Source organism: Dermatophagoides pteronyssinus, unplaced genomic scaffold (assembly GCF_027571235.1).
Source record: "Dermatophagoides pteronyssinus isolate colony J.1.1.1.1 unplaced genomic scaffold, Derpt_VIB-CSIC_2022.12 sq0015, whole genome shotgun sequence".
NCBI classification, from domain to species: Eukaryota; Metazoa; Arthropoda; class Arachnida; order Sarcoptiformes; family Pyroglyphidae; genus Dermatophagoides; species Dermatophagoides pteronyssinus.
In genome coordinates, this window is record NW_027461539.1 from 463,942 (window position 1) to 478,363 (window position 14,422).

Consider the following 14,422-nt stretch of genomic DNA (forward strand, 5'->3'; position numbering starts at 1 on the left):
CCTTTTTTTTGTATTATTCATGTTTAGAAATGATAGAGAGAAAAAAAAAATTCAACCCAAATCAAATATTTGAACAGAACAGAATTGAAAATAAGTTGAACTAAAAGGAAAAGGAAAGGGTTTCAATGATGATGATGATGATGATTTATTATATACATGAGCTGCCATTATATTTTAATAAAATTATACTTATATTTTTTTTCATTGTGATTACGTCATTTTCATGATAAAGAATAATGGATATTTCTTTTTTTAAAAAATGAATCAGCAACAAAAAAGGATTATTTTAGATAAAGATGTCTTATTTTATTTTTTTGAATTTGTTTCGATAATTGTAATCATTTTCACTTGGATGATAGATTTTTTTCAACAAAAAAAACTGTTAGGATTTTTTTCAACGTGGGAATATAATAATGCGAAACGTTTTTCTCAAAAGGTGAACATATGAATGACACATGGGCAAATTAATCGATTGAAAAATTCGGAACGTGGCAAATTTTGTTATTTTAAAAACCGCTATTTTTTTGTGAATAAAATTATTGTTTGTTGATTCTTTGGATTCTTCAATTTCTTCTTCTGCAAAACCATTTCATGGGAAACAAGGAATCACCGTTGTTTGTTTTTTGTTGTTGTTGTTGTTCTTTGGAAAAGATTCGAATTTCAATTGAATAAATAAAAGTTTCTTCATGTATTAAATTGAATTGTTTGTTTGTTGTTTTCAGAGATTAAATATCTTTATTGATAACTAACCAATATCATTCAACTTCTTTGTGGGAAAAAAAACAACGGTAATTCTTTCATTCTGTTATTCTGTATTTGGTAAGAATTTTTTTCCCCGAAAAAAACAACTTTTTCTTGTTAATAATTATGTCGATGGAATTTGTTATTGGATGATTGGTTATCCAAATCAGTAATATGAGAAGAATTCTGGTTTTTCAATCAAAAAAGCAAAATGTTTCGACGGATTTTCATGATTTTATTTTTTTTCATCAAAAAAAAATCATGAACTTATTCAATGATTAATTTAAGTTCATCAATAATTGTCAAATATTTTGATTTTGATTTTAAAAATTTTAATTAGATTGAAAATAATTCTGTCGGTCGGTTTGTTTACTGTAACACATAAATTCTTTCACGTATCTAGGTGTGTAGCATGAAAACTTTTTTTTTTCGTAATACATTATATACAGTCAATCAACTTTTTCCAATCACTTCTAACTAATATAAAATGGTATTTCGGTAATCAATTTGTAGTGTGATGTTTCCAACGAATTATATATTTTTTTTATAACATTGGTTTCTTGAACAAATCAAATCATAAGTTTAGGTTGTTGTTTTTTTTATCGAAATTAATCTGAAACATGAAAACAGGTTACTTTTTTTTTGCTTATGCTTAGTTTGATTTACCTATTGGCTTTGAACTATATTCATTAATTTGATTTTATATTCATCAAAATCAATATTGTACTAAAATTGTCTTGCGCATCCAATTCTTATGATGATTTTTTTGTTTGTATCGAAATAATCATACGCCTGCTCCATTCATTTCATTCAAAAAATGGTAGTAGCATCTTGAATCTATGATTCTGTCACATCCATTTTGTTTAGATTTTTCATTTAGAATTTTTTCTACATTTTGGATAGCCAAAAAGTTTTTTCTTCAGTCGTGGTGGTTAAGTCAAACTGAACACAGGGGCTTCGATTCAAACAAGCTTGATAAACATTTTGAAATAATTTTTTATGTAAATCTTATCGTCATATATCTTACAACGGACATCTAGTGGCCATGAAAGAAACTTTTTATCGAAAATTCAATTGGTTTCCTTCGATTGTAAAAATTGAAAAATCATTATGTTTATCATTATTGATGATCTGTGATTTGGTATATGGTGGAATCAATGAACGTCACTTGATTAATCATCTTTTAAACAATTATAATCCATTAGAAAGACCAGTAGAAAATGAAAATGATACATTGAATGTTATATTTGGCATAACATTGCAACAGATAATCGAGGTTGATGAAAAAAATCAGATATTAATTTCCAATCTATGGCTAAAATTTGTATGTATTCAATCAATCAATATATTGATAATTTACTATTTAATACTTACCTGATTTTTTTTCAAAGCAATGGGTTGATATAAATCTCCGTTGGAATCCCGAAGAATATGGTGGCATTGAAACTCTACGTATAATGACCGATCGAATTTGGATACCGGATGTTTTGATGTATAATAGCGCTGATGAAAGATTTGATAGTACATTTCGTACGAATGTAGTAGTCAACTATACTGGAGGATGTTTATATGTACCACCGGGTGTGTTCAAAAGTACCTGTCGTATTGATATTACTTGGTTTCCATTTGATGATCAGCGTTGTGAGCTCAAATTTGGATCTTGGACGTAAGTTTCTTTTTAAAAAAAATTAGTTTTATTATAATTAACATTCCTTGCACATAGGTATGATGGTTTACAAGTAGATCTGTTACCTGAAAATGTCTCGGCTGATACTTCCCCATATCAGGTGAACAGTGAATGGGTACTTGTTGATGTTCCAGCAATTCGAACATCACAATATTATGAATGCTGTCCAGGTCCATTTGTCGACATCAAATTTATTATTCACATCAAACGCCGTACACTTTATTATGGCTTCAATCTAATCATACCGTGTATAATTTTATCATCCATGACATTGTTAAGCTTTTCATCACCACCGGAATCCGGTGAAAAATTGCATCTCGGTGTGACTATTCTGCTTTCTATGACTGTGTTTCTTGTTCAATTGAGCAAAATTTTACCTGCCACTTCTGATTCTATATCAATAATAGCTTTATATTTTGGATCAATAATGGTGATGGTAGCCGTTTCAGTTGTGATGACCGTCGTTGTGCTAAACTTTCATCATCGTTCATCAGAGACAAAAGAAATGGGACCTAAACTAAGAAAATTTTTGCTTGATTGGTTACCACGTTTGTTGGGAATGGATCGACCAGGAATTAAGCCACCAAAACAATGTAAATTAAAAAAGGTTTCATCTACACAGAAATTAGTGGCCGCATTAGGATGTGCTGTTACTACTCACGATAACAAGAAAAATATTCATAAGCAAGATTATGCTGTGGAAAATCCTGATTTAAATCTTGCACCTGCTAATGAAGTAATGCTTATGATGCAAACAACTGGTCCAAATGGTAATGCTAATGTAACATGCAAATCAATTTCTAAGCTCAATAGTCCACCAACTGCCGTTCCATTAGCATGTGATAATGACCATCAAACCGAAAACGTTAATAATCATTCAGATGCTAGATATATTTTTCATCCACATCTTTATATGGAATCGACAGATGGCACTATCCATGAACATGAATCAAATTGTCTTTTAAGACAACGAACCAATAATTTAGTGGAAAAGTCTGCATCGAATATCCATCATCATAATAATTTGCCTTTGACCAATACGAATAATAGCGATTCAATTGATTTGACCAAAACGGAAGAAATAATTAGCTGTCGTGATGATGCTCGTACTGATGATGATGGTCCAGTCAATGAAGATTGTCTATTAGACGAAGATCTTGATGTAGAAGTATCGATTACAATGAATGAATCAAGAACTCGGCAAATAAATGATAAAAATGATGGTCTTCATAAAACTAATGGATCTCGTAACGATTTTATGAATAAAAATAATCAAAGTGTAGATGATAATAATAATAATAATAACGAGAATGATGCTGATGATGATGATGAACCGGATGAAAACCATAATGAAATTGATCCGGAACATTATGCTTTACATCAATATATGAACATGAAACGACGATATAAATTATTAGAAATATTGATCGAAATGCGTTTTATTACTGATCGTTTGCGTGAAGAAGATCAAACTAAAGACCTGATTGCTGAATGGCGTTATGGTGCAACTGTTCTTGATCGTCTTTGTCTTATTTTATTTACATTGTTTACCTTATTATCATTGGCCATATGTCTTATATCGGCTCCTCAGTTGATTGTTTAGTTAAAATGTTATTCTTTTCAAATATTATGTTCATTATATTCTATTGTTTCACATTTTCAATAAACAACAACAACAACAACATTGTATATTTAAAAAATAAGATATTCTAACTTCAAAATAAATAAAAAAATTATTATTCCTTATATCTTGAGTCGACATTTTTTGTTTTTACTGGAATTCTATATAAAAGAGATAATGGCTATTTTGTTTGTTTGTTTTGGCTTTTTGTTTTCTCCGAAAACAAAGTACTTTGGTATTAAGAAAGCAATGGTTGGTTGTTTTTGTTTATTTCAAACCACTATCATCCATATTGACAATGCAATATTGGCGAATAAATTGCCTTCTTAAATCTCGATTAAGCGGTTTCTTTACTTTCATTTGACAAGTCAATTGTTGGTTTTAGTTTGGTTTATTTTATTGTTTGAAAAAATAAAATTAAAATTAAAATAGTCTGGAATAATATTTTAAGTTTTATTTATTTTTTTGTGTTTTCTACTTTAATTATAACGTGATAAACATAAGATTGTTAAGCTATATTATTTCAAATTCCGATTAACCCTGTCCATCCATGTTATTGAGAAGTGTTAGCAAACACACACACACACACACTTGAATGACATTTTCAACGTTGAAGAGAAATAACAATTATTTAGGGAACTTTTTTTTCCCCTGTTGATTTACACATTCATAAGTTTCACTATTTGTTGATTTTGTTTTTATTTCTTTTTTTTTGTTACAATATAATCACTGTTTAGTTGGTCGAGAATTCTCAAGAATGAAAAAGATAATGGAAATAATTTTTGTTTTGTTGAGCTCAACAAATTGGTAAGCTTTTGTTGTTTTTTAAGCTGACAATTTTATTTTTTTCATTGGAAAATGAAGAATTTCAAGTTTATAAAAAAAATTAATTAAAAATTACAATAAAATTATTTTGTTTTTGTTTGCAAACAATATTTACATTCATTTTTGCGTTTGATTGCGTTTGATTTGATTTTTATTAGTTTCAAACTAAGCAAGCATGTGAAAAAGATATTGACTAGAATCAATTTTTCGATAGGTATTTTTCCCGTGTTTGTTTGATTTTGTTTGATACAGGATCAAACAGGATAGTGAATATTGAAAATCATTGTCCATGTGATGATATAAATTACAATTTTATTAGTTTTATTTATCTATATTCCATCTATTTTACAATCATCTACACAATTTAACTATTGTAAGGTGTTAGTTTACATGCGTGTTTTTTTTTGTTGTTGTAAAAAGGCAAGTTAAGGGGAAAATTATTCTAAAACATTGTAAAAAATATCCAAAATAAACATTCAAAAATCTCGACAGGTGCTGTATATTTGTGATGCGCCAAAAGGTGTAATAAAATATAGTGATTGAATTTTACTTTCAGATTTTCATTCCAAAATCAGATGATACAGAATGATTGAATAAACCCATGTTTTTTACTGCAATAATCATTGGTAATTTCAATTTATTGTCATTGATTCCATCGTGTTCGGGAAAAAAATTTACCTTTTAATCTAAATGTTGGCTTCACTGCCATTAATCATCATAATAGAAGTGTTGTTTTTTTTTGTCAACTCTTTGCTATTGCTCAATTGATGACTATCGATATTGATAATATGGCCAGATAGATTGTTTTCTTCATTATAAAAACCTGGTTGATTCGTATGAATTTTACATTGCAATTCACATGTTGCCGAAAAAAAAAAAAAATTCAAATATCATTTTAACCAAATTTATCTTAGCAATCAAATAAATTTTATTTTTGCTCTAATTAATTGTCAAGATGAAGGAAGAAAAAAACTGTCAATTAAACAGAATTTTAGAAATTATGGTTTTGTCATTTACGCTTTTTCATTTTCGATGGTGAAAATACCAGACAAAAAAAAGGAGATCAAGTCGTAATTCTTTAAAAAAAAATTATAATATGGCTTAGTCGTCGACAATGAATGAATTTATCAACAATTTTGGAATGGAATCAAACTGACTGTTTAATTTTTTTAAATATAATTTTTATCAAATTCCACTTAAGTAGCTTAATTTATGTGAAAACAAAATTGATTCGTTGTGTGAAAATACAGCAACGACAACAATGATAATAACGGATAAACGAAGCTTCGTTTTTTTTAAAAAAACTTTTAAAATTGCAAAAGAAAAAATTTTCTCATCTAATATTACATTGATGATAAATAAAAAATCATCATGAAATATGCAATATGTGTCAGTGAGTTCGAAAAAAAAGTTATAATTAATCGATTTTTTTCCAAGTATTTCATACGAAATGTAATAAAAAAAACGTTATAAGAAAATTATAAGAAGAATTTTTCGTTACAAATCTTATTTCCGGCGAATTTTTTTTTTTTTTTTGGTTCACAATCAACAGGCATACAATTGATTTGATATTAAGGTTTTTATCCAAACATTACATTTGTTCTGTTTTTTTTCAATTCAAATACATAAATGAATCAAGATATTTATTTATATGATAGAAGATTCTATTTATTGATCAAATTTGAAAAAAATTGGATAATTTCAATAAGCTCGTCAATAAATTCTATTAAAAGTACAGCAGCAGTTTATTTGTGGCCAACACCACCACCAGTTTGATTATTAAATGGATGGGGAAAATATATTTTTGAAACACACTTTAGATTCACTCAGTTTTATTCTTTATTTTTTTCTGTTCATTTATACTGGGATTTAAAACCACCAACTGTTTCTGACAAATTACGTTTTTTTTTCTTTTGGTTATTCGGTAGGGGTGCCGAATAATGGTTTTGTCTTATTTTTTTCTTGAAAAATTGTTTTTTTTTTGGAATTGAATTTGCCTCTCATAATTTTAAACATCATCATCGTCATCTCAGTTCAAAAACAATCAATTATTTTTGGGATATTGTAACTTACTTAAATCACCTATTTTATTTCGAAAATATAGACATATTTTTCCATTTGCACTTCAGTGCAATATGAATATAGAATTTTTTTGTTTTCAAGTTCTAAAGTTCACCACCTACGGCAAAATTGATTATTATGTAGATAGATAGATAGAGAGGGTTAAATTGAAACGTTTTTGGATTGCTTTCTCTGCTTTTCATTTTTTTTATGGTTGCATCAATTAATTGAAACAAACAAACAAACAACAACAAAAGAAACAAAAAAAAATTTCATTTCATTTTTTTTTTTTGGAGGGGGAGGCAGACAAACGAAAATTGCTTTTGATCATTTGTCGCTTCTTGAATCTTTTAATCTATACTGAAAACATTTATATTTTATAATGATGATGATAATAATTTAGTTGGTTAATAGTCAATAATAATTTCAAAGGGATTTAGTCAACAACAACAACAACAACAAAATTTTATTTTGTTTTTTAATTATCCTTTTCTATTCGATGCTACTATTTAAGTGTTTGAAAATGAAAAATTTCATTCAATATTTTATATCTTTTTATTCGGTTGGCAATTCTCTGTATTCGGTGAAATTTTTTTTCTCCAACTAAATTGTTCATTGTAAATGGAAAAAAGAATAATGCTAATCTCGACATTATTCACGTTTTTTTTGTTTTGTTTTTGTTTTTCAGAACAATGTTAATCGTTAATCGACTAGAGGATAATGATGATAAACTTTTTCATTTTGTATTATACCGAAATCAATTATTTATAATTTTAATTTATATAATGATTATGATGACTTGTGATAATAACTTTGTTGTTGTTGTTGTCCAATATTATAATAATAAACTTGTTTTCTTTCTGTTTTCTCTCTGATAATGATGATGATGAACCATTGTGGTTCTTTCAAATAGACATGATTCTTTGTAACAATGTTTTTTTTTAAAAAAAAGAAAGTTTTACAAAAACTTTCATTATCAATGTCTATGTCGATTCGGTTAAAGGTAGATTGATTGACACGATTTTCACCGTCAGAGAAGATTTACCAAAGATTAATTTTATTTTCTCAGAAAAAATTCAACCTGATATCAGAATTTTGGACATCATAAATGTCTGGTTATCCAACGAAATTTTAAAAATTGGCGACCGGAAATTTTTCTTCTTTCTTCTGTTTTCTGTTTTGTTTTTGATATTAACCATTACCATATCGATATATACGCACATCTCATATTACATCATTGTATTATTATTTGATTGAATATTTACAAATAACAAAAATAAGATTTTTTGGTTATTTGAATAACCAAAAAATATTGTTGCTGCTGCTGTGTTTAGCTTGTTGTTATTATTATTATGCTATGGTTTTCACAATTTTACAGCCAAACCAGCACTATTGCTTTGATTTATGAAATTTGATTTTTTTGATGTGAATCATATATGATCGGACAACTAAACAAGAGAGCGAGAGAGAGAGAGAGAAAGAGAAAGAAAACCAGATCATACTCCCACAGGGAAATGTGTGTGAAAATTCTATGAATATCACAACCTATAGCTTATAGGCTGATGAATAATAATAATTTTTTTTTGTTGTTGTTGTTGATGCAATTTTTTTCCATAGAATTTGAATAGCTATGAATTTTGGCTTCTTTTGTGACCAATCTATTCATTGAATCAGCTATATTATTGTTGAACAAATTTTCTTTTTCAAATTTTGATTTTATTCATTTGAATTTTTCTAAAAAAAAATAATCAGAATAATGATGATGATAATGGTAAAATCATTAATTCCCTTGGTTTTGATTGTTGAAAGCAATTCAATCGGTAACATTGTTATAAAAAAAAATTAGAATGATGTGTTGGGTAAAAAGCACCAAGATTGACTTGAATTTATTTATTCATATTGAGATGCTAAGAAACGTGATATGTTTCGTATCAGTTTTTTTTTCACTATCTCTTTCTCTCGTATTCATTGTATATTTTAGAGAGAGAGAGAGAAAAAAAGTCTATTCAAAATAGCAATGACAGCAGCAGGGCCTTATTATTTTTCATCACCATCACTATCAACAAATTGATATTCGATTACAATAATGAATACTCATTCATACCAATATGAATGTTTTGATAATTGATAGCAATTCGATCTTCATTGACATGATAAATAGTTTGTGACATATATAAAGAGAGATAGAGAATCTAAAATCTGAACGAAACATTTCTTTTCCTATAGGTTGCTTTGGGCGGCATAATCTTCTTTTGCTATAAACAAAAAATAAAATATCCAATCGTCAATCAATCCTTTATTGATTGGAAATTTGTTTGTTTTTTTTGTTTGCAAAAAAACAAAATCGCCATCATTATAATCATCATTAAATGTTTTCAGAAAAGCGGATTTTTTTATTTTTGGATAAACCAAAGCAAACATTTTCAGGAAAACTAAGTATTGACGATGAAGAAGAAGAAGAAAAGAGAAAAATAAAATAACGATTCATTTGAAATTTTCAAAACTATAAAAATCAATGTTTACATTGATTTTTTCTTCCCCCTATCACAATGTTCAATCTACAGAAAGTAAAAAAAAAGATAAACATGTTTGAAATAGACGGAAACCAAAACCAAAAAAAAGATTTTAGAAAAAACAAACATTTTAAAATGATTTCTATGATTTCTATTAACTTGCATTCAATTCATATCAGAAAAACAAATTATTAATATTTTTACAATAATTTCAACAATTTTTTGGATTGAATTATCACAATTTCCATTTTAAACGTGTTGTTGTTGTTGTTATTATTAATAATAATAACATTATTATTATTATTATTATTATTTGTCGGATATCATCATCATCATCATCAAATATTGATAAATAAATATTTTCTTTTACACAGCGTGTGTAGCATGTTTCTTTTATATTTAGGTCTACGATGTAGGTGTTATGATGATATCAATGAATGAATGTTTTTATGAATAAAAATCCATTCATTCATTCATTTGATGATTCAATTTATTTAGATCATTTTTATTAATATCATTTCTCATTTACCATGCCATCATCATCATCATCATCGTAGCAATCATTTTTAACATTGCAACGATTTTTGGTCTTGTTGCACACATTGTTTGAAAATAAAGAAAGAAAGAAAGAAATCGATAGTTTTTTCCCTCCATCTTTTTTTTGCAATCATATTTTGTGTTATAATATCAAAGTTTGGGATAAGTTCAGTTCAAAAAAAACATACGTACAAAACTTATTTTCAAACTATAAAATAAAAGTTAACGGATCAAGTTGTTTTCAAAAAGATTTATTCATTAATTTAACCTAATAAAATAATTGCTAATATCATTTAATGACCAAAAAGTATTTTATCAATCAAGATAAGATAGTAAACAAGCAAGGTCAGAATCTTTCGATATTCAATCGAAATGTGTGTGTGTGTTTGTTTCGGTGTTTTGTTGTTGTTGTTGTCAGTATTTAGTTCACATTTTTTTTACATGAAAGAATCAAGCGGGCCAATTTCCCCTTTTTTTTCATTCAAGTCTTAAAGAGTCTTGAATATCGTTCGAAACATTTATATGATACAAATATATATGGAGTAAGTGAATCTGCACATCGACCGACAATGTCCATACGTTAATACGTTAACATCATTTTTTCCTATTTATTGAAGGCGTGTCTTCAATGAAAAAACCAAACAGTCAATTCACTATGTGCAATCTATGCGCTGTTGCGCTTTATTCTGCTTTTGCTGTTCATCACCATTCGAGTATAAAAACCGAATGAAACCGCCAAATTCTAGTCATTCTATTCATTTTGCAATTTGGTTTGAAAAAAATAAATTCAATTTCGAAAAAAAGAAAATTATTCAACTTCCTGTTAACAAACTACTTGAACAACAATCAACCAACCGAAAAATTAAACTTTCAAAATTGTTAATAAATTTCAACAAAAAGAAAAACTTTTCACTGGTCAACTGTGTACTTCTGTGTGTGTGTAACTAAAATCAGAAGTATTCAATTCAGTTATTTACCATATATCTCATGACAACAAAAAATAATTTTCGAAAAATTTGCATAAGAATCATCGATTTCATCTGTCGAAAACATCAATTAAATTCCAAAAAAGAATTATGTCATCATCATCAATTAGCATATTAAACAATAATAACAACATGTTGATTAAAATGTTTTCATTAGTGATGGCTTTGATAATAGTACAGTCATCTATTTGTCAATCATTAGTCATTCCTGATTCACAAAACCATCAGCTAAAAGCAGATGAAAGACAACATCAAGATTCCAGCAGCAACAGCAACAACAACAACAATGTCCGTCAACAACGATCAACGATAGCTGGTGAACCAATTTGGGATGGTAAATGATCCAAACATCTAATAACATCGATTTTCAACTTTTAAATTATATTTTTTTTCTCTCTGTTTTTTTTCTTCTATTCATTTGATAGGAATCACATCTAAATTCACTGGTAAAAGAGTTGTATTAACTAAACGATCGATTGGTGATGATAATAATGCTGCATATGCTGGACATTCAATTATGCGTTTTGGTCGTGCACCACATAATATTATGCATTTTGGTAAAAGATCCAATAATGATGAAGATACAGCTGCAATTGCTAATCAACTTGAAACAATGTCTAATCAAGTTTCTGAAACTGGTTCTCCATTTTCCGATGATTATTTGATGGGTAATAAAGGATCATCATCAGTACGTTACATTCTAGTACCGGTTATGGTATCACCATCATCATCATCATTATCACATTTATATTCATCTCAGCCATTATCATCATCACCTGTGTCTGCTAGCGATGCTCTTAGACATTATTTAACTAAAAAATCAGCCGAAAATCTTGAAACAAGTCGTGGTGTTTTTATGCATTTTGGTTAGAATAATAATTCGGTAATGAAGAATTGATATCCGACAGCACAAACATACTTAACAAACAAACAAACGAAAAAAACATGTTGATCTATTTTGAACATTTCAAGTATTATCGACCAATATTGATCGACCTAATATCATTATTTGTTTTTATTATTCATATAATTGTTATTCAATCAAAAAATTTTTTCCCAAATAATTTCATTGTTTTTTTTTGTGAAGAATAAACCTATTACACCTACACCTACACCCACACTCTTTTCAACATTGATACATACACAAGGAATGAAGATCAAGATGCAAATTCCGGTTCATCGAGAATTCTGTTCCCTTTTTTTTGTTTTTGTTTTTTGTTTTTGCTTTTATTCAAAGTTTAATTTATTAATTTAATATTCGAATATTAAACAACAAAAATTTGATTATATTCGTTAATTTTAATCTGGATGACATTTATAAAAAATCAACAACAACAACAATGATGATGATAATGTTAACAAAACAAATGACGGCCATGACAATGATGATGATGATGATTATTGATAAAACATTGTTTACTATATCTGCATTTGTCTGTTCAGTGCAACAACAAACCATAATTACAATAAATAAAAACAGCCAAAAAAAAGAAGATAAATAAATAAAATCTATTATGCAAAAAATTATTTTCCAATTCTTTATAAATCAAATTCTGTGGCTGTTTTTTTTTGTTTTTTGTTTTTGACGGTAAAAAAACAATGGTGATGATTTGAATTCATATTAAATTAGAACAAAAAAAAATCAATCGAAAAATACATAATGTTTGTTCATTACTTTAGATTGACGTGTGTACGTTTGTTTGTTTGTGTATATTGGAAACAATCACATTTGAGAGATGATTGAGGATTTCCTTCGAGGAATGTCATGACTTTTTATTCTTTCCATTCGTTGGTGTCAGAATAGCCAGAATCTGATGAATAGAAAGGATACAATATGAATTAATGTTTATTTTTTTTCTTTCGTTCCCAATACAACAATACAATTCGAATGAAAAAGTAATTTTGGAATATAATCAAATAAAATAAAAAAAATGAATCCAAAATCAAACAATATTGACTATTCTCTCTCACTTGTTCTTGAAATATCATCATGAGAATCACATCTTGTAACACACATTTCAAATAGAATGTATATTTTTACACCCTTTTGTTTTGTTTTGTTTGGTTAGAATCGATTGCGACATTGATCAAACAACATTGTGATCAATGTGAATGTGAATGAATGTCATTATGATCTTGTTTTTTTTTAATTTCGTTCAACGAGTATGTTATTTGTTCATAATTGTAGATGAAAATTCATTTTGCGTTATAAATTTTCATTATTAAAACTACGCACACCGTTATAATTGTTTGGAAAAGATAAACCAAAACGTTTGTTTGATTGCTAAATTCTTTATCCAGAAAAAAATTGGTTTTTTTTTGCTTTTACAGTATCTCTACGGCAAAAAAAAATTATAAATTTGTTTTTTTCAACAAGCAGAATTTTTTTCCGAGTTCAATTTGATTATCATATGATTCATTCATTTTGTTCCCTTTTTTTCCTAATGTCGTCATTATTGATTAATTTGATTAGATTTTTTTTGAAAAACAAATTCAAATGAATGAAAGAAAGAACAAATTTAAAACTCAAATTCAAATCATTAGCCTCATGTACTCATTAAAATATACATTTGGAATACAAACACACCAACAGACAAAAAAAAACAAACAAACAAATCAGCCAAAAGTAATCAATATTTGATTTGTCTCTGGTTATTTTACACTATCTGTATAGTTCATTATACTGAATTTAATGTGGGTGAATTGAAAATTGAATTTTTTTTTTTAAATCAACGAATATCGTTTTTCTTTTTACCCGATGACATATTCGTTAAAATTGATCTTTTCAATTCTTTCTTTTTCTGATATGAATTATTCTATAAATATGACTTGCCATTTAGATTCATTTCTACGTCTTGCAACAACAACAACAACAACAAAATTACTTATTAATTGGAAATAATTTGTTATGGCTATCGTCACAATGATAATGGCTATTTTTAACAAAAAAAAATTTTTGTTTCTTCAAATTATTCTTTAATAATAATTATTCTTTTATTGTTTTTTTCTATGATTATCATTTTGGATATTGTCATAGTATTTGTTTTTCCTATGCTAGACATTTTCATTCATTCATTTCATACGTCATTATGTGTGTTTGTGTAATCATGGTGTGTGATTAGTATAATTACTTTTACATTAACGTTTATCGTATATCTGATAGGTGAATAGTTTACCGTTTTTTTTGTAAGAAAAAAAAACATAACAAATTTTCTAATAATTGATCCATCCTGGCAACCCAGCAACCAATCAATGGTCATCATCAAACGCATCAAACTAAGGATTTTAAGTATTCCTGGAAAACAAACAGAACCATACCATATTATTTCGTTGTCCTTTTTTTGCCTTCCCTATTAGTTCAACAACAAACAAAGCAACCAGACTAAAAAACAAAACAAAAACAAAAATATTTGAACAACAGAAAAAAGTTTCATTCGATTTTAATTAATGG

At 27.5% G+C, this 14,422-nt stretch overlaps 2 protein-coding genes across 2 annotated transcripts; both read left to right on the plus strand.

Annotated features, from left to right (window-relative positions):
* The first annotated feature begins 1,658 nt into the window (after nt 1–1,658).
* On the plus strand, nt 1,659–4,174 carry LOC113791552 (neuronal acetylcholine receptor subunit alpha-7-like). The gene is made up of 3 exons (XM_027341343.2): nt 1,659–2,065; nt 2,133–2,407; nt 2,465–4,174. Exons 1-3 carry the CDS (start codon nt 1,787–1,789, stop codon nt 4,029–4,031), a joined length of 2,121 nt encoding a protein of 706 aa, XP_027197144.2. The 5' UTR covers nt 1,659–1,786; the 3' UTR covers nt 4,032–4,174.
* A 6,564-nt stretch (nt 4,175–10,738) lies between these two features.
* Nucleotides 10,739–12,268, plus strand: LOC113791579 (uncharacterized). The gene is made up of 2 exons (XM_027341372.2): nt 10,739–11,305; nt 11,397–12,268. The coding sequence occupies exons 1-2, from the start codon at nt 11,062–11,064 to the stop codon at nt 11,840–11,842; spliced, it is 690 nt and encodes a 229-aa protein (XP_027197173.2). The 5' UTR covers nt 10,739–11,061; the 3' UTR covers nt 11,843–12,268.
* The last annotated feature ends 2,154 nt before the right edge of the window (nt 12,269–14,422 follow it).